The sequence below is a fragment of the Athene noctua genome, chromosome 9 (assembly GCF_965140245.1).
Source record: "Athene noctua chromosome 9, bAthNoc1.hap1.1, whole genome shotgun sequence".
In the NCBI taxonomy this organism is placed as follows: Eukaryota; Metazoa; Chordata; class Aves; order Strigiformes; family Strigidae; genus Athene; species Athene noctua.
Genome location: NC_134045.1, coordinates 8028160 through 8047519, shown reverse-complemented (window position 1 = coordinate 8047519; position 19360 = coordinate 8028160). Strand labels below are relative to the sequence as shown.

Below are 19360 nucleotides of genomic sequence, written 5' to 3'. Positions count from 1 at the left end.
TGAGTTGCATGATTCTTTCAGGGTTTTCTAGAGTTCCAAATATTTACACTGTTTTGTGAAATTACACCAGTATCTATACACAGTTTTAAACGATATTTTATTTAAATTTCATATATATGTTTTGCCACAAGGTTACAAATTATTAATTGCACAGAGCAGTCAAACAAATAAGTGCAATACACTATAGATTAAACAAGGAAATAAATGACATATCTATAGGATGATGTAATCTGTCATATGAAAGTATTATCCATATCTTTAAGAAAAGGAATATATTTTTAATCCATGCTGTAGTATGGAAAAAAAGCAGAAATAAGTGGGCAGGAAAGTGACAATGCAGTAGAAAGAAAAAGGCTGGAAGGAGTAAGGAAGCATTTTTCATTTCAAATACGTAAGTCACGATCACAGTACTAATTCTGTGAAAAGATACCATGGATGGGAGTTTTTCAATGGCTTGTGAAGAATTTGCAGAACTACTGATGGGAATTAAATATTTTCTGTACTGAAGTAATCATTTTACCAGTAAAACAATGATGCCAGTCAAGCAGTGTCAGGAAGGCCAGATTTCTGAGTCAGTGTAGTAATTCCCCATTGTAGGTGCATAACCAGGATCAGTATTTATTGAGAAACTTGCTTAAAAACTTGGCTTGTATGCAACTTGATTATTCAACATGATTTGTAAAGAATTCAGTAAGTGGCAGTAGTATACTCAGAATATACTTACCAAGGAGACAACATTATTAGAAGAATTAATGAAGCTTCATTTTGAAGCAATAAAAAACCAGTCTTCTTCCAGAAACCCTGTTTGGGATGCAGAAATGGATGGCAGGAAGAGTCTCAAGTGACTCTAGAAAACAACTGACTTGGCTGTTCATGCTTAGCCTTGTCTTTCAGTTGTTAAATACTTTGTGTGTTTACAGATTATGTCCTTAGATCAATTACAGGACTTCTATTTTATACTAAGGCTAGATTCTGTAGATGTCATATCAGTAAATAAAAGCACATATCATGGGATAAAAATAACAATTAACAGGAAGTATCATGAGAAGACATTTACCAGCAAGCACTGGGAAATGACCCTACAAAGATGTAGTGCTGCTATCTTACAGTTTCGTCATCATCAGAATGATGATTGAATAAATCATCATTCAATCTCAGGATTATTTGATTAAAATTCCAGGTTTGAGCCATATTAGCCTACCAAGATTAGGCCTATCTCAATATATGTTCTTCTGTATAACAGTGGCTTCTAACCTCACATACCTTGTTTATTTGAAAATGTGTTCCAAAGGCTGAAACAGCAGAAGATTTATAATAAAAATATTTCTTTCTAATCTCATGCCTGTGAATCATTTGACAGTGGTCTGATTTTAGCCAGCTAGAATAAAAATAAAATAATAAAACCTGTTATTGATAAGGATTACTGTCCAAATGTGAAAAAGATTTCCACAAAGCTGTGGAACAGTCTAAAAAAAAATTAATTTAAAAACTCATTTTATACTTTTCAGACTGCAATAAAAATATCCGAACAAAATCTTACCCTCTGAGTAGCCAGAATTCCTACTTTGTCCTGGCTTATTCTTGCTCCCAGCTTCATGAATATGCAGTAAACAGCAGTCCCCAGATTACAGAAATGTATCTACACCATTGCCTGGTCACCTGTACCTGAATGCAAGACATCTGCCTCCACCCTTCAGTAACTTTCCAGTTGCCCACTGTCCTGGTCAGGGTTCAAAAATAAGAGTTTAATACTGCAGGATGGATCCCTAAAGCTAGTGGTAAGCATGAAATCCAAACTGAAATAGCCATGTCATCCATCTTGTTATCTTAAAAAAAAAGCAACAAACCAAAAAACCACCCTTGTACATATACCAGGGCAGTGGCCTTCTCTGACTAAGCCATTGACTGATGATGAAAGTTGTCTGATTTAACAAGTAATATCTGAAAACATCTCAGCACAAGTGTCTTGATCATGTTCTCTAGTTCCTGTGTGGAACTGCCGATTCTGGACTCAAGTACTTATACCAAGTCCAACAATACGGGTACCAAAACCATGTGTCACATATTAGAGAATTTATTCATTAAATGTGAATACTTTCCATTAACAATGTTGGTCCTGGTTTAGCCAAGATGGCACAGAATTTATGACTTCAAATTCTGAATGCTTTTGCTAAAGCATTTAAAATCTACATTAACTTTCAAGTACACAGGTGAATTTATAGAAATTACAGAAAAAAATCTAGCGTAGCTTTACATAGCTTTTTAAGATAACTAGTTGCATTGCAAATTACTCCGTATATCTCTCTCTAGACTCCATAGATCTTATGATTCAAAATACAGTATTAAACTCGATACAGTTACAAGTATCAGACTGAAAGGTCGTGCCACAGAAGGAAATCCAAAGGACCTGACTGTCTGAAGCTGATGATTACGTAGGTCTAGGCGACAGGAATTTTGTACCACTTCTTGCGGAATTTCACTTTCACCTACATCCATTAGTCCACTCATGTTCCGCACCTAGAAGAATTCAAAAGGTTGCCCAGAAAGTCAGACTGGAACAGCAGCAAAAAGCTTTATGCAGCTGGCAAATCCAATGCTATTTCAAGTGTACCAACTTGACCTGTATTGCAAAACCACATCTGAACATGAGGAAATCAACATCATTATGCTGATGTTTCTATTCCTATGAAACACTTCCCAGAATTCAGTACAGATACATTTCAAGCAAGAGTCACAGTCTAGCTGTTCTTTGTCTTGGCTCCCTCCACATATGGATGCATTAGCTGGAAAACCTTAAACATCAAACTTAGGAGCTTTCTTCCCAAAAGTCAGCTCACAGTCTCAAGACAAGAGCTTCAAACATCTTTAATTTAGAAGGAAAAATATTATGAAATCTCACAGATCAGTTAGGTGCAATGAATTTCGACCTCTTTATAATGTCAGTCTGCCAGTGTGCAACTCGGCATTAAGTAGATATTTTGGCAGATTAACTGAAATGGTACAAAATTGCCTGGTTTCTGCTCATGTAACATACTCCAAAAGGGCAACTGGAAAAAAGATCACTATGAAATATATGTTGTCTATAAGGTTTTGTGTGTTTAATATCTACTTACTTATCCCTGTAAATAAAAACAGCAGGAGGCAAGCAGTTTGCAAGTTTCAACAGAGGCTTTTGAGAAAGTTACCATTTAGGGTGTCATTACTCTCACAGTCTCTCTCCTTCTCTCCTCTTGTCCCTCATCCTTCTGGATTAGCATCTACCATTTACACTTAAAACTCGTTGTGACCTAGTTGTTATGTTTATGGCTTGTTAATGATCTGGTCATGGCAGAAGCCTTTTGGATAGCAGCCCAATCCCATGACAAGAATTAAATTGATTTGCAGGAGTCAGCGTTCCTCACTGCCCCAGCGAACACAGGCAGACTGTGACGCTGGTACATCCACAGTTTCTCCAAACCATGAAGTGATTCTATTTAGAAGTCATTGATGTGTACTTATCAGATTACCACCGAGAGAAAAAGCTCCAAAGAGCTTTGTCCGCTCTCTCTCACTTTCCTTTATTCTGCTAACACTCTCTTGCCATCTTGGTTTCTTTCCCAGCATTTGGAATTATTGCATTAAGTTCTTACATTCCCTCATAGCTCTCTCATTGAGGAAAAAAAAAAAAAAAAAAAAAAAAAGGCAGTAAGGCACCAACAGTTCCTCTCTCCATCTCAGTAAGAATCAAGATTCAGTTTAGTTTTTAATCTTACATTTTCCACTTCTCTGAAGACACGAAGAAAGTTCTCTCTTAAGACCCCTTTTAGTTCAGTTCCAGTCCACCCTCTTCTAAGAAGTTCCGCAATCAAAGTAGGGTATTTAGAAACATCTTCCAATCCCTCAGGGAAACTGTTGGCAAGAGTCACACAAGAACATTCAACACACATCACTGAAAAAATGTAGAAGAATTTTAATTAGTCTTTTGCACATATTCACTTTTGGAGTGAGCTCACTTTGGACGCAATTTTTCCTCTGAGAAGTTAAAATAGTAATTAAGAATTCAAATGACATAAACAAAAGTAGGACTGGGACACAATGAAAGGCTTTTTCTGCACATAGGATCCCATTAGCAGAACAGAAGTGTGTATTCTGGAATGAAGATATACTTGCATATGGGCAGAACAACAGCATGGAGGATATTAAAACAAAATAAAAACCAAACTCATGTATGTGTTAATCCACTCTATATCTGGCCTTTAGAGCAAGAGGAAACAGCTGCATCACAGATGGAGTTGGTGCAATCCACTTGTGTAACTAAGAACAAAAGGGAACCTACAAACACATGATGAGCTAAGGAGTTGCCAGCAATTTTGTGTATTCTGTCATTTACAAAGTAATTTTTCCAAAGAAAATGCACTTAGAATAACAATATTGTTTTGAATTCAACAGTTTAGGCAGCAAGAAGAAGGTTATTCAGAACCCTCTACTGAAGAAATTACAATAAGCAAAATTGACCTATGTCTTTTGCTAAGTCTTATCAGAATAGAAAGGAATTAGACCTAAGAAGCTGCAAAACCTGCATTAAACAGCTATTTTAAATCATATTTCCATGAGAATTTGACTTTGAGATAAATAATATTTTCTGTTGTTTGTTTTGGTTTTTATTATTTTCTGTGGAGGTGTGGCAAAAAGTATATCTCAAGAAATCTGTGCCATTACTTTCTACCAGGCCTTAAGACCTTAACAACTCCACCACCAACTAAACTGATGGTCTTTGCAAAATGCAGGCGATAAAATGTGTCCTTTTGTGGCAAACTATGTTCTTATTTTGGAGATTATAGTTTCAGAGCTATGAAGAGCTAACTCTCATGGGAGCTGACGCACTGTTTTTGTGGTCCTGACTTACAGATGTGAGTCTGACTGTGACTTTCATACCCAAGTGTGTCCGACCTCAGGGGAAAAAGAAAAAAAATATTCAACGGAAAGATAAAAAGTGAAAAAACGTTTAGGGTTATGCCAGCAAATGCCACCGAATCTGCATTTATTTACTGTGCTGTAACAACTCTAGCCCAGGAGGGATCAGGAGAGATTGTTGTAGGCTATTCACCCAAGCCACAAAAGCAGGAGTGGTTTCAGAGCCCCAAAATACTTTGGGCTTTCCCCACTAGAAAGCAACAGTGGAGGAAGGAGTTTTACAGTATGTCCCTGGGCTAACTCATTTGCCATCTAAAGGCTGAGGCAGCTTTTCTGTCATTCATCTTTGGCTTCTGGAGGAAAGCACCCTCCATCACTGCTTTTATATATGAAACCACTGCCTAGAACAACACAATTCCAGAGTTCACAGGGCATTAGGATCTGTTTCTACATTTGTAGCACTGCTTCATACAGTTCTAAAAAGGGATCATTGTGCCCCTCGTTCATAAAATTTGTTTTAGTACTCATAACAAGACAACTTGCTACAACTCTTTTAATCTGGCTTTTTTTTTTTTTTTTTTTCCCAAAAGGAATCAAAACCTTCATCATTTAAGGAGCAGATGTCAATGTATGTACAATTTTACTAACCGTTTCACTCCATCATAGTCACCACCAATTCCTATTGATTCTGAACCTGCAATTTTCTTTATGTGGTCAAAATGGTCTGAAAGAAATATCAAAGAAAACAACATCTAAACGTCTGGCAAGAATAAATAGTCCAGTTCAGAGATATTGGCACTAGGAGACTGTTCTTAATCATGGATTCTTAATCAAATCCTTTAAAAAAAAAAGTCAAAAGACATCCTGAGAATACAGGTTAAAATTTAATAATGCAGATGATGTACTCTGAATATTTACTGATGCTTAACTAAATGTTATCAGTTATTAAGAACATCAGGCAGCAATCTTCAAAATAATAGCTACACTGCTGAGATGCAAATGAAGAAAGAGACATGATTGTTACAGCAGGTTGATTCCACACATATACCAACAGATTTTTCATTACCCATTACATACCTATGTTTTCCACTCTTAATTAGAAAGGTTTAAGATGTTTTCCAGAAAGTAACAACTACTTTGGGATTAATGGCTCCATTTGGGAGCATCATGTCCTCCAGTGACACACCTTGTATCTCTTGTTTTTGTTTAATGAATTAATGTTTAATTAGCTCTAAAAATACCTAGAGCTGGGGTAAGGTGTGGAAGGCAATAAACAAGCAGTATAATTTACACGATTTCAGAAATTACACAGATGACAGGAACTTCACAGAGGCAGCCCACAAAAAGTTAGTATATTAACTTCAAACCTGCAAGGGTAGAAACATTAACAACTTTCCTGCCACAAGCCAGTACGTCTGCATTGAAAGTCACCATGATAATTCCCTTGTTCTTTTTCTGAAAGATATGAAGAGACAGTTAATGAGTGGACACTCATGTGTGTCCTGCAAACCTCATGGGCATCTCATATAGATTCTTCTACATCCCTCTATGAGTGAGCATAACAACACTCTATAAGTCAAAGCTCAAATGGCAACACAAGGCTTTGCCTCTCTGTCCTTTACTCTGGGGTCATTATATTCTCATGTGGCTTGACTCAGCAGAAGTCCAGTGACTACATCAAACAGACTCCACCAGATTTTCAAAGTATTTCAAAACACTCGGTTTTTTGTAACCAAAGACAAAACACAACTGAGATGGGGTGTCTAAACAATCTTAGATTGATGGTGCAAGACTGGAGGCGTATGGGGCTGTTCGCAAAGACATACCAGGTGCTGGTAACGTTGCTAGGCTACTGTCTCCTAGCTCAAAGAGAAGCCTCCTCTGGTCCTTGAAATTGTGGGTATCAGCAACAGATTACCCCAAATTCCAGTACAAACTAGCCTGGCAGTCTGGTCAGAAGCCAGAGAACAACTGAGGCTGCGCAGAGCGACAGGGTGAAAAGTTCATCAGCGAGGAAGAAGAGGTACTTCATCTATACGACCCCTGCCCAGAACTTGAAGAGCTCATCACGCAGGCGCAAGGGGAGAAGACCTGATTACCATGAGAAGCAAGGGGAGGCGGGGATAGGCTATGTATATGTACAGGCATTCTATGAATATGCACTACTTTGTAACATATAAGCCGGACGGGAGCAGCAAGGGGCGCTCATGCTTGTGGTGGAGCGATCCCCCATGCGCCCAGCGCTGAATAAACATACCCACTTTATAACTCCACAGTTATAGAGTCATTTATCCAAGTCACAACCTAAAGAAAACATCTCAGAAATGGATGTGCAACTTGCTGCTTAGGGATCTGCTTATAAATCCAGTTCAGAGATGAGAGGGTGAAAACACCACAACTTGAATGCATGTTTGCCTCAGACTAGCCAAACATTGCCATGAAAGCAAGCAAACAAACCAACCAACCAACCAAAAAACCCAACAGACCCATCCCCCAAAACCCAAAACAATATTGCTCACCAGTTGCTGGAGGATATCATCAGGAACATTTCTTGAGTGATTACAAATAGAAAATGCCGAGGAATGGCTGAAAATTACTGGTGCTTTTGAGATACTCAGTGCAGCTTTTGCTGTGAAATATGAAGTATGAGATAAATCTATCAGCATACCCAAGCGATTCATCTCCTTTACCACTTCCTAAAACAGATTAACAGACAGCAGTGTCAGTATCAAGTTTTCTTAAAGGAAACTGTTTAGCTGATAATACTAAATAGTAAATTCTGCAGCTGTCAGTTAGCCATAAACATGCGGTGCCTGTATGGGTTTCTATTTACTTATTAATTTAATAGTAATTTATTCACTCACGGTTAACAAGCACACCACCATGTGCTCAAAACTTAGATAACTTAGTCAATCTAAAAGAATTTGAACTGTTATTTACATCTCACTACTTCTGCGTACTAAGTAATAATTCATCTGACCTGTATTAAAACAATTGTTATAATTACATCTAACACTTCTTTTACCCTAAGGCACATCACAGGGAATTTGGTTTGACTGAACCCTCATCACCTCCTAACTATCAAGAACTGTCAGTAATTAATTCTTTAATGACAAGTTGCTTTTGAAAAGATAAGGCCAGAAGTTGTTAGTTGCGTGAGAGATTGCTTAGGTTAACTTTTGAAAGAGATCCTTACTTGGCCAAATGCAGTCAGACCAGTAACATTAGGATAAAAGTTGTGTATTCCTTTAGATGATGATTCAGACCTTAAAAAGAGGAGTTAGGGAAGAGAAACATCGTATTATTCTGGAGACTACAAGATCAGCAACTGAAACTTCTTATGCTACACACAATGTAATCATTGCCATGTCGCACATAGCCAAACGTAAGGATAATGAGCTACATAATACATATCTTGTTCACACAGTCCTTTTTATGTTCATAACTGTTTTATGGATGTTATGTCTTCAGGTTCAGCACTGCTGTATATCTGGAAGCAATGCAAGACAAGCAAAGAGATGCTTGTCATAAATTTTCTGATTAAACGAACCTTCATCAGAGAACAAAGATACACTGAAATGTTGGTTACCTGTCAGCCAGAAAGCCTGCCTTTCAGGCCTCTCTGCACACAATTCCCCCTTCCCTGAGTCAGTACAAAGAAAAATTTTGTCAATCCAGCATGGAGTAGGTCCTCATATTCTGATACAGGAGCTAAGTACCCATCTCTCTAGCTGCATATGGGACTTGCACTTTTGAGCTGGCCAGAGGACAGCATTGAAGGCTGCTGACTGCTGAGTTCTTACATAGCATTTACCCTCTTTTATCTATATCATATGCATTTTTACTACTACTTTTTTTTTTTTTTTGCCTGTTTTGCCCTATGTGACTTTTCTAATAAAGCAAAGGGGATAGCAATTTTACCACCTTTGTGTTGTTAAGGAGGTTTAAAAGTTTCCAAATTGCCCATGTAACACGCACTACATAACAGATCCTTCAGTCTCCCACTTGATACATGGCAAGTGATTTACCCCAAAAACCTGTCATCCTTGACTTGGTTCAGAGTCTTTCATAGGTGAACTCTTTGTCTGAACCCATATTTTCCCCATCTTGGAGCTGCCACCACTTTGCATTAGATGGTCACACAAAAACATGCACATTAGTTACCAAGGTGTATTGCAGGTATGTGTTAAAGTCATGTAACGAACACCCAGGTCATAATACATCCTCAGTGTTGCCAGACTGCTGTCAATGGAGTGACCACCTTCTATTCCAATCAAACACGCGATCCTTATACTGTCAGAGATACCTGGAAACAACAAAGGAAGATAATTCCGAAGTAATTTCATGACAGATAGGAAGCCCACACTACTGAGCAACAATTGTTATTGTCAATTGCAAGCAACAACACTGACATTTTCATAGAACAGGAGCTTATACTAGTGCAATGTTTATATGGCAGATTTTCCTATGGCTCGGGTGGGCCAGGTCTGTGCACAGAGTCAGTTATTGTGGTTAAGTGGGAAAACTGAAGTGAAAGTTATTCTTGAAACATGATAACTTGCCTGCTTGCAGCTCTCTGTCTTTTGCACTCACCTCCTGCAATCCCATTTAAAAAATTTTTGTTACAAGAAAGAGCATCACCTTGGGAAGTTGTCACAAGTTCAAGCTCTTCATAGCTGTTACACATCCTCTTGACAACATCAATTTGCTCTAAGGTCAGACGCACAGCATCCTTGTTCTGAGCGCTGCAAAGAACATACACTGACCAAAACTGAAAGAGACATTGACAAGTAAACTAGATAACTTGTGTTTCAACTTGGAATCTTTCATTTGCCAATAGTGAAGTTCATGAGCATAGACCAAAATAATTTCCTACAGTTTACAAGGGAGTTGCCACTATAGCTTTTTTACCCCCAAAGGAAGAGTATCCACTCTAGATGTGCTTAAAGCCTCCTGACACACTCAACTACTCCACAGTACATGCAGGAAAGGGGATGTAAGTTTAATTTATTTATCACAAAACAAATGCCACTGTTTTGGTTAAGGGTACCTGGATTATAAAACACAAACTTTTGAAACACAGATGTTATGGAGAAGTGTTTGTGGCTTTTCAGTTTCATTGTTTTATTCTTCAACAGAAAGAGCCAACCAAGGCCAGGATTACGTTTGTGATTGGGAAGGAGGAAAATGTAAAAAAATGTTCTCAGACTCTCAGCCATGGCAGTACATACCTGAGCTCCCACATAACCAGCCTGAAGTTTTGCAAGGTTTGTGTGGGTCATGTTGAGTTCTCTTAAGTTGACTCTACTGAGCATATTTTGGTAAAGTATTCTCAGCCGCAGTGCAAAGTCATTGTGGCTAGAATTAAAAACAAGTAGGGTTTGTGATAGAAATGTTTGTTCCCCTTCTAACCCAAACGTAATTTCTTCCACTGTTCATATTCCCTTAGACTATTAATTGCCAATCCTTGCAGTAACATATGCTTAAAAGTTTCCCTTCTTTTAGAAACAGGATTTATTTCTTAATTAGGACTGTAAGAAACTTTTTTTGCTTCTCCCGTTTTTATAGCTGTTACGCTTCTTTATCTATTTTTCTCCTACTCGTTTCTGAAGGAATGAAAGAGCTGAAATCAGCCACCACACTCCTTAGCAGCCAGTACTTGTGGGAGAATAACAGTGCTGCCTGTGCTAGAATAATCAGTGTCTGTGTTCCCAGATCAAAATGCACTCGCCACAGACATCATTCTTTCAAGGTCTGAAGCCTATTTAGATCTGCACAGAAGTCATTGCTAAGGAAAGATGCCATTAAATTACAGGAAGGAGACAAAAATATTATGTAAAGGGAAACAATTATTAAGTGGTGAAACCTAACCAGACAAACACAAATGCATTTTAAATAACCTGATCCTATAGTAAGTACCCTCTAAACCAAAATTCCTTCCAGATAAATCACTGGAACAGTAACTGCCATGTGCCTGTAACAGCCTGTGTCTCTACTGATCCAAACACACTTTAGCGTTTCTTCTTCACTTGTCAAGATTCACAAAGGGGGTTTAGATGAACATATTTTATATACCCGTCAATTAAACGTGCATCTTGCATCAGCTCAATAGCTCGCTCTCTCATTGATTTTTCATAGCTGAATGACACAATATCAAAGAACATCAACAGCCACAGCAACTTTGTTGTATTTCTCTTCATTTCCATTTTCCAGTTTGCTAAAGCAGAGATACCACAATTACTTGCTGATGACAATGAAACAGCAAAATTTCCAGTCTGCAGAGGTTGTAGGCTTAATAGTATAGGCACAGCTGAAATGCCTCTCCCTCTGGTAAGACTGGGGTGAATTCTGCAAGAGAAAAGAAAGAGAGAGAATAGTAAACAGAAGCCGCAGAAACTGTAAAGCAGCTACCTTCTCCCAAAGATTTTAAGGTCTGGCTATTGGGGTTTTGCACATATAACCAACCACTCCTTAAACTCTGCTGATGCCACCACCTGACTGCTGACGGGAACCAACTCCTCAGAGCTGGCAGGACCCTGGACTCATACCTCCCAAAAAGCAGCTCCCAGAACAGTGTAAGATAGCTTTCTCATTACAGTAACTGGTTCTCATTATTTCATACTGAAATGAACACTGAAACAGTCTAAGAAATTAAAAAAATCAGCTGCTCTGAGTAAACGTCATTGTTAAAACACCAAAGTGTTTTCAGAGGAAAGCTACGGAAATCCAAGAGTTTTCCATACCTTAGCAAGAGCAACACGTGCCAAACTTGAAAGGGTCACTTTATTTCCTTGAGGAAATGGGTGTGACAATTTCAAGAATAATCCAAGCACCCTGTGCTCTTTTTAAAATATAGTCCTCAAACATCTGGACAGCAGCCTTTCAGGTGTCAGTCTAAAAGCATTTTTACAAACAGGTTAGAAATACCTCCTGTTCAATGTAAAGTAAATAAAAGATCTGTAAGGGGGTGAAAATACCTTTGCAGGGAAAAGGTTGGAGTTTTTTTCCCCCCACATTCAGAGTTACTGGCAGCATTACCTACAAAGCTGAGGAGCAGTCACCTCCTCCATCATTGGAGTGACATCCTAATTAGATGCATGTGCCCTGTAAATTATTTCAAATCAAATAAGTTTGGCTAGAATTTTAATATTGCAGAGCCAATGCCTAAAGTTTTCCAACACGTAACAACAACAACAAAAATACTGTTGACTTTTCCCTTGTTTTCCACTATAAGTCAGTAAACTTCACATCTATAAACTTTCTTATGGCATCACAAAAGTTTGTTTTTACTAATAAAGGAATTTGGTTTTATGTGTTCCTTGTCTGCAGAGGTAAAAACAAATAGCAAATATCCAAGATATGATGAAATTACAAGGCAATTCACCTTGTCTGCATGCTTTGCTTATCTTTAAGCAAATTTTCTAAAGCATAAGGAGGTGAACATAAACCCAGGAAATGGTTTCCTGATATAAAGGAACATATTCCTCAATGAAGTCACAGATATCTCAAGGGAGATCCATAGGTGACAGTGGCATTGGAAGCAAATGCAAGTCATGTTAAGCAGATTCCTTACTGATGGCATCCTGTTCTAAACACGTGCCTTTCTTCCCCTTACTAGAATAATTTGATTATAAAAATCAAGGCCAAAATAAGAGTAGGCCTGTACCAGTATATTGAAAAACAGCACAGTGAAAATCATATTATTAAGATTCTTATATTTGCAGTCTATATATTAAACCATTTTCCTGTCACCTGTAATACGCAGAGTATAAATCAAAGGAAAAGTTAACTGGCTTATTTGCCATGCCTGTGCCTGATAAAATGTGAATATGTTTGTAAAGGACTTATATTTAGTAAGCTAGTATGTTTAGTTAAGCCGTGCAATTAAGATGTTTTAAATTAAAACCAAATCCATTTTGCTTGTATTTTGGCTCTAAATCAAAATAATGTAAAAGATAAAAAAAGAAAAAAAGATTAAGAAATTACCTTACTACTTGGGTTTAAAAAGGTGCAAACAGCTATTCTAAAAAAATCCTTTAACTTGGACAAAAATTCTTAAGATTCCTCTTCTGAGAAACTGGCTCAGGCCTTTTCTGTTTCACAAGATTTGGGAATGCATGAAATTGTGGGACCATCTGGCTACTTCTGAACAGTGGGAACACAGAAGCTTATACAAAAGGGAGTGTAGATGGAGAAGCAGGTTTAAAATCAGCCTCGATGTGGTCTCAGAAAGAAGCTCTACGACAGCTGAATAAACACAGCGGTATGCAGGCACAAATGAAGATCCAATATAAATAAAATACCAGGGGAGCTCTTGCACTAAAGAAAATTTATAACCCTCACCCCTTAATGTTTCCTACAAGAAAAATCGTCATGTAAGGAATGGCATAGAGAGTATGTATGAAGTACAGAGGTCTAGTGCTACATAGAGGGAAGCACTCTAGAAAACAGATCCGTACTTCAAGGATGCTTAACAGTTGATATTCCCATTCATTAACAAACATAACAGAAGTGACTGACTCCGAGTTTCTTCTCACTTGTGCGAAACTCAGGAGTTTTTGGCTAGGGCCTTAAGATAATATGGGAGTCAATTTACATCATAAGTCTACCCGTCTGGGTTTTCTCATGGGAATGGTTTCCTGCAGGCCCAACTACTTCCCCTGGGCTCAGAATAAAGACCAGGCCTTCCAAGACTGGGATGATACTCTCAGTCCTTCACCAGAGCACAGCTGACTCCCTGGCAACACTAATTTGTCCAGGATTCATACCATATCTGATGGAAGAAGCCCTTATTCCTCTCATGTCTGCACAATAACTGAGGGAACCTTCTGTCTTGTTCCCACATTGACTGACTGGACGGGAGATTTTTCTGCTTTTATTCATTGCCACAGCTTTATATTTGTATACAGGGAAACATTTTTTGGGACAGTCATTTTCTACCTTTTTTTTTTTTTGTAAACTGACTTTAGCAGAAAAATATTTGAATTGGCATTGGGAACAACTGTGATGTGTCAATGCTGAACAAGTTAACCTCTGTTATAACTTTTACTCAAAGAAATTGAGTATTTATAAATTATGTATTTGAGAAAAAATAAGGCAGGTCACAGATACATGGGCTTACACACTATATCTGGGTCCAGCAAAATCCGTATTCAAAATATGAGCCCTCGTGCTACTATGATGTGGTGTTTGATTTCGTTCTCTTACTTATTTTCATAAAATCCATTTATGCAAGAGGGCACATTCCAAAAAGAAGAGAATCTTACTGGAATCCTATATGCATTTAAAACTGCTCCAGTTTGCTTACTGTTGATTTATTGTAATTAATCTCGTACAGAAAATTGGAAGGTTCTATGCAGTGGGGATATAAAGTAAACCAGGCCCAGCAGCCTGCTCCTTCTCTTGCCAGGCTCCTCTCTTCCCTCCCTAGGGTACATAAAGCAAAGCACACCATTAGTCCCCACAGGACAAACCCAGAAGCAGTCTCGTGATGCTGCTCCAGAAAGTGAAATACATCACTTCGGAGTTAGGCACCTCAGCTGAGTCTCCCACAGATCAAAAGTCCATCCCGGAGAAATATGAGTAACACTACAAGGGAAAATGAGCAAAAGAGAAAACTGTCTTTACTTTCAGCTACACTCTGTCTACACAAAACATCAGAAGCTTGCAAAATAAACACGCATGGTGTGGAAGAGATAAGGAGGGACGTGCAAAATGCAGCTCTCTCTCCTCCACATTACACTTCAGAGCCAAAATGTCTCTTTTTGTGTCTACCTTTGCCTCTCACTGAGAACATAACTGCATTTCATCCCCACCATACTTGTGCACACAGGATAGGCCCAGCAATTCTGGGGCATGAGGCTTAGAAAAGCCATCAACCCACAGCCTGAAATAAACAACAACAGTCCCTGGAGAGCTGCAATAGGCACAGAGTGAGTCTTTGCAGACACACGATACAGAACTAAAGCTTTACTACTTCTCACCAGTTAGCTTCTGCCATTGATTTACATTCTTCAAGCTCTTCATGAAAAGCCAGAAAGCTACTGTCAATAAAACATGAATGCTGAGAAAGTGTACGTTACACGGAGTGTTCCAACATCAGGGAGGACAGAGCTATAATGGAGCAGGATGGCTGTATCTGCCATATAAGGATGCAGTAAGTGGGGGTTTGCTCTTTTAAAATAGATACATTTTGATGGAAAGTTTCACAATAAAAAAGGAAAGCTTTTCTGCATGCTTCTGTCATTTACCATCTTCGGAAGTATGGGCAAGCTGCCTGGCCCCTCTTCTCCTTTCCGGCAGGGAGGCCAGAGCTCAGTGCAGAAGGTTCAGTAAACAGCTGCTATTTAAGTGCAGCAGATCTCAGTTAGGAATGGCATTCCTTTCATCCCAGTTGAAGTCCTTATTTTCCATCTTAATCTTTATTAAAACACTTCATGAGAACCATTACTGTAATACTCAAATTTGTTGAATTATTGTGCCAAATCAATTATATAAAGTGTAATAAAATAGAGCTCACAGCTCAAGATAGTGACATATCCTGAATGAAGAAGGTTCATTCCTGCCCAAAGTCCAGTTGTGCTGAGATCTCATGTAGGTAATCCTAGCGTAGCTCTGGATTAACTACCTCAGATCATGGCAGCACCTTAGTTGCAAGAGCACAGACAACACAAGCTGACCAGGACCCTAGGTAGGAACTTCCTTGCTGACTGCTGGCATAAGCACAGATTCTCCCTATTCTTTAAATAATAATCAAACATAATTAGTAATACATAAATATTAAACATACTTTATGAGCAGAACACATGCATCATACTATGAAGTACGTTTTTAAGAAATACCAGTCCCTTTGAAATTCACCTTGTCATCAAATCTGCATCTTGTCTTTCAAATCTTTCTCAATTTTTGCTTGAAATTTGTTCCACCATCACCAGCCCTGAATCACGCCAGGTTTATCTGTTCCCTTGCTTAGAAACCTCCTTTGTGCTGTATTACAATTTATAATTTCTAACCTGCTATTCCTTCCTTGCCTGTGCAAAGGTGGAATGAAGTGCCACCAAGCAGTGAGAAATCATGGTGCTGTTAAACTTACTGCTTAAAACAGGGATAAAAGGGAATAATTACAGTAATGGTTGGAAGGCATTTCAGGATCTCTAGGGAAGGAAAAGGAACAAGCAGAATAGCTTGTCCCAAACTTCCTGGGAAAGAAGAACCCACCAGGGGCAATGACAGTACTTCCTACTTCCATATATAGAGAAAGTCGCTCTTAGCTTTCAGCCTTGAATTTAAGTGCATCCTTGGATATTTCACATACTCTCCACTGCACATGTAGACTGCAGGGTTTTTAGATGCAATATAACCTCAGTTGCCAAGACTTCTTTGCAACTGGAGTGTAGGAGATTCATTACTTTCTGTTTTATAACAATTCCATAACAAATTTTATTATTATAGATAAAAAATTTTTAACTTTAGAAAGATTGCTCATCTCTTTTCTCAGGAAAAGAACACCTGCTGAATTTCTTTCCCATTAGATTCTCATCCTTTACATTAACATGTTATTTTCCTGTCCACAGTTTTTAAGACTTTCTGACAAATTCAAATTGCTGAATCCAGTAATTCTGAAGTCATTAGGAGCTCTGATAATGCTATGCATTTTTTAATCTAATGACTAATGATGAGGACTACTTTCTCAGAAATCCTGAAATTCTTCTAACTTCAAGACAGATATACTTTATGGCATAATTTCTTAAAGGCAGAATGAGCCACAATAGCCTGACAACTCCTTCTTTAACACTGTAGCAGACCACATACCAGGCAAAATGGTGTCCAGCTTAAGAGTGCCGACCTCAGTGGAAGGGCTGGCCAGGAGCGTTTGATGCAGGGAGTCAGCTGGCTTCTTTGAAAATGCACAGTCCCCTCTTTCTCGGACCTGGCGATACTGCTTTCCTGGAATGCAAACTAGAACCTGTGGCATAGCACGTACAGACTTGAGCAAACAACTACTCCAGTGTTCCTCTCTGTGAAGGCACTTCCTACTGTATGGACCACCACAAGTTTCAAAGCTGTAGAAAGGAAATTATATGAAAGGAACGTTCTTCCTCCCAGTCACCCCATTTGGGCTCCCTGGTCTATGCTCCTTGTTTATGGGGGGATCCCTTCTCCATGCCAGGGTCAGTGCAAGCCATGTCCCCTCCAGCACCTACTCCTGAAAGACTCATTTGCTTTGGCAGGGTTTTCCCCAGTTAAAAAATATTTCTAATATTCTGGAAATGTTTGGATAATGCTTTCAAAAAACAATGGTAAAGAACAGTGAGAGAGACAGACAAAGGACACAAGGATGAGCATTACTGAGCATTAACAACCAAGTTTCACCATAATGGATGTAGCCTGTGGAAATACTGCTCTCATAGGAGGCAATGAACTTTACTTCAGCACAAGAAAGCGTATCATCTGAGTACTTGTGCCACAGAGGAGTTTACCTGCCTCTCCCTCACAGCCGTGTTAAGCAGCATACTTGGGTAGGAACTCTCAGTAGAGATGGCCATGAGCAATCTTGAAAAGAAAGCATTTTCAAACACACCATGGACTTTTCTTTTTTTTTTTTTTTTTTTTGTGCTGCACACATTTTTCCGATCTAAAAGAGAGCACTTTGTTCTCTTCTGGTCGTGGCAAATGCAAGATTTTTGAGGAACAGCAATTACTGGAAACAAAATAATTCTTGAAATCCTTCCTCAGAGAGAAGTACAGTCTTAGATAAATTGTTTTTCTTCCATAAACATGCATTAAAAATATACATGCCTGAGACCCAGAAACTTTGTTGAAACAGCACTTCATAATGTAAAGGATAGAGAGTAATCAGAAGTTGTTTCTTTTCTGCTTTATGGCAACCATGGAGATTTCCCCCAAATGTCAAAGCACAAATGCAGACTTTGTCACCACAGTGGAAAAATCCTTGTATCTCTAATCGAGAAAATGTTAAAATTGTTTGTGGCAGCTCAGCATGCAAAATGATAAAATGGAAAGGTCAAAAAATTACTCAAGCATCAGAATTCTGACAAGTTGGCATCACAAAGGTAAATTAGTTTCTGCAGGCATTATTTGGTTTCAAATTCCTCAAAGCAAAATATAGATCAGATCCTGCAACCTGTATCTCTAGAACTCTGTCATGTCCTGACAAAATGACTAAAGGGAACACTAAGATTTTATAGATTATCATGTACTCTGTGCCATAGTACAGTATAACTGTTATTCGAGAAATCCACATAATTTGTCAGTTCAAAATGTTTAATAAGAGAGCAGCAAACCTTGTCCACACAATAACACTGTTCTGATGCTATAAAAACTGTTACACATTGTAAATTTTGGTCCAGATACTTACTGGTTTTTCATCAATATGAAATCCATACCAATTTTCAGGAAGATTTTTAACTAGGAATTGTACCTAAATGCTCTTCAAGCAGTTTGACTGCTAACAAAAATTACACTTATCTATACGTTACCAAATCTCCATTCTGTGTCTTTCTAGCTATTGGCAGCTAGAAAAATTTCATAGAGATTTGCTCTGTAAAAGTACCTTCTGGGTTTCATGCTAAATATTCTTTATACTCTGACAGTAAGATTCATTTCCTTTTGAAACTGTTTAGGTAAAAAAAAGACACGTAAGTATATCATCATTCAGAAATCAGTTCCTGAAAATTGAAGGAGCATTGCAAGCACCACACAAAATTAAGAACATGGTACATTAGGCCTCCCCATTTAAACAACACTTGAAATACAAACCCCACATAGCTTTTTTCCATGCTGACTAAGCAGAGTTGAAAAGTGGAAGTTGACATGAGATTTATAGCATTTTCTTGTTTATCTAATGGCTCTTTGGAGCAGGTTACCTTCTTAGGAAAATGCAGCCGGGTCAAAATCCACATTCCAGTGTGTTGGATGCAACAGCTAAAGCTTGGCACCAGGGCCTCCTGGCATCCGAGTAGCAACCAAGAGATGTCCTCTGTTTCTTTAGCTCACGTGTCACAGGCTTCACACACAACAGGCATTTGGAGATTGCCTCCTTCAGAGATACAAGATGTGTGAGAGAGCTTTCAGCTCAGCTACCGCCCACCCGGGAACCCGCAACTCTGGTGCTGTTCAAAACCCGGCATTTCCTCCCTCTTGTGGCAGGCTCTTCGTTCAGCCCATCATAGGATGTGTTTAACACTGCTCTCTTTATACTGTTTAGAAATAGGTGCCCCACATCACAGAATAATTTAGGTTGGAAGGGATTTCTGGTGGGATGTCATCTAGTCCAGCCATCTGATCCCAGCTCAGGTAACTTCAGAGTTAGACCAGGTTGCTCAGGCCCTCATCCACTGGAAGTTTCGATGTCTTCAAGGAAAAAGATTATACAGCCTTTCCAGGCCCCTGTTCTAGTGCTTGCATAACACTGTGATTCCCACACCCCCCCCGGCTGCAATCTGTG

At 38.7% G+C, this 19360-nt stretch overlaps 1 protein-coding gene across 4 annotated transcripts; it reads right to left on the bottom strand.

Moving 5' to 3' along the window:
- Nucleotides 1-131: 131 nt before the first annotated feature.
- On the bottom strand, nucleotides 132-18961 carry LOC141963611 (dipeptidase 2-like). Of its 4 annotated transcripts, XM_074913099.1 has the most exons (12): nucleotides 18780-18961; nucleotides 16705-16839; nucleotides 10969-11241; nucleotides 10125-10251; nucleotides 9535-9664; nucleotides 9058-9199; nucleotides 8090-8159; nucleotides 7413-7589; nucleotides 6261-6348; nucleotides 5542-5617; nucleotides 3753-3888; nucleotides 132-2517 (listed from the first exon to the last, which is right to left on the bottom strand). In XM_074913099.1, the coding sequence occupies exons 3-12, from the start codon at nucleotides 11097-11099 to the stop codon at nucleotides 2323-2325; spliced, it is 1272 nt and encodes a 423-aa protein (XP_074769200.1). In that variant the 5' UTR covers nucleotides 11100-11241; nucleotides 16705-16839; nucleotides 18780-18961; the 3' UTR covers nucleotides 132-2322. The 4 variants fall into 4 exon arrangements, with proteins under 4 accessions (XP_074769200.1, XP_074769202.1, XP_074769201.1 ...); XM_074913101.1 differs by lacking the exon at nucleotides 16705-16839; XM_074913100.1 differs by lacking the exon at nucleotides 18780-18961 and having other exon boundaries at nucleotides 16705-16927.
- Nucleotides 18962-19360: the final 399 nt, after the last annotated feature.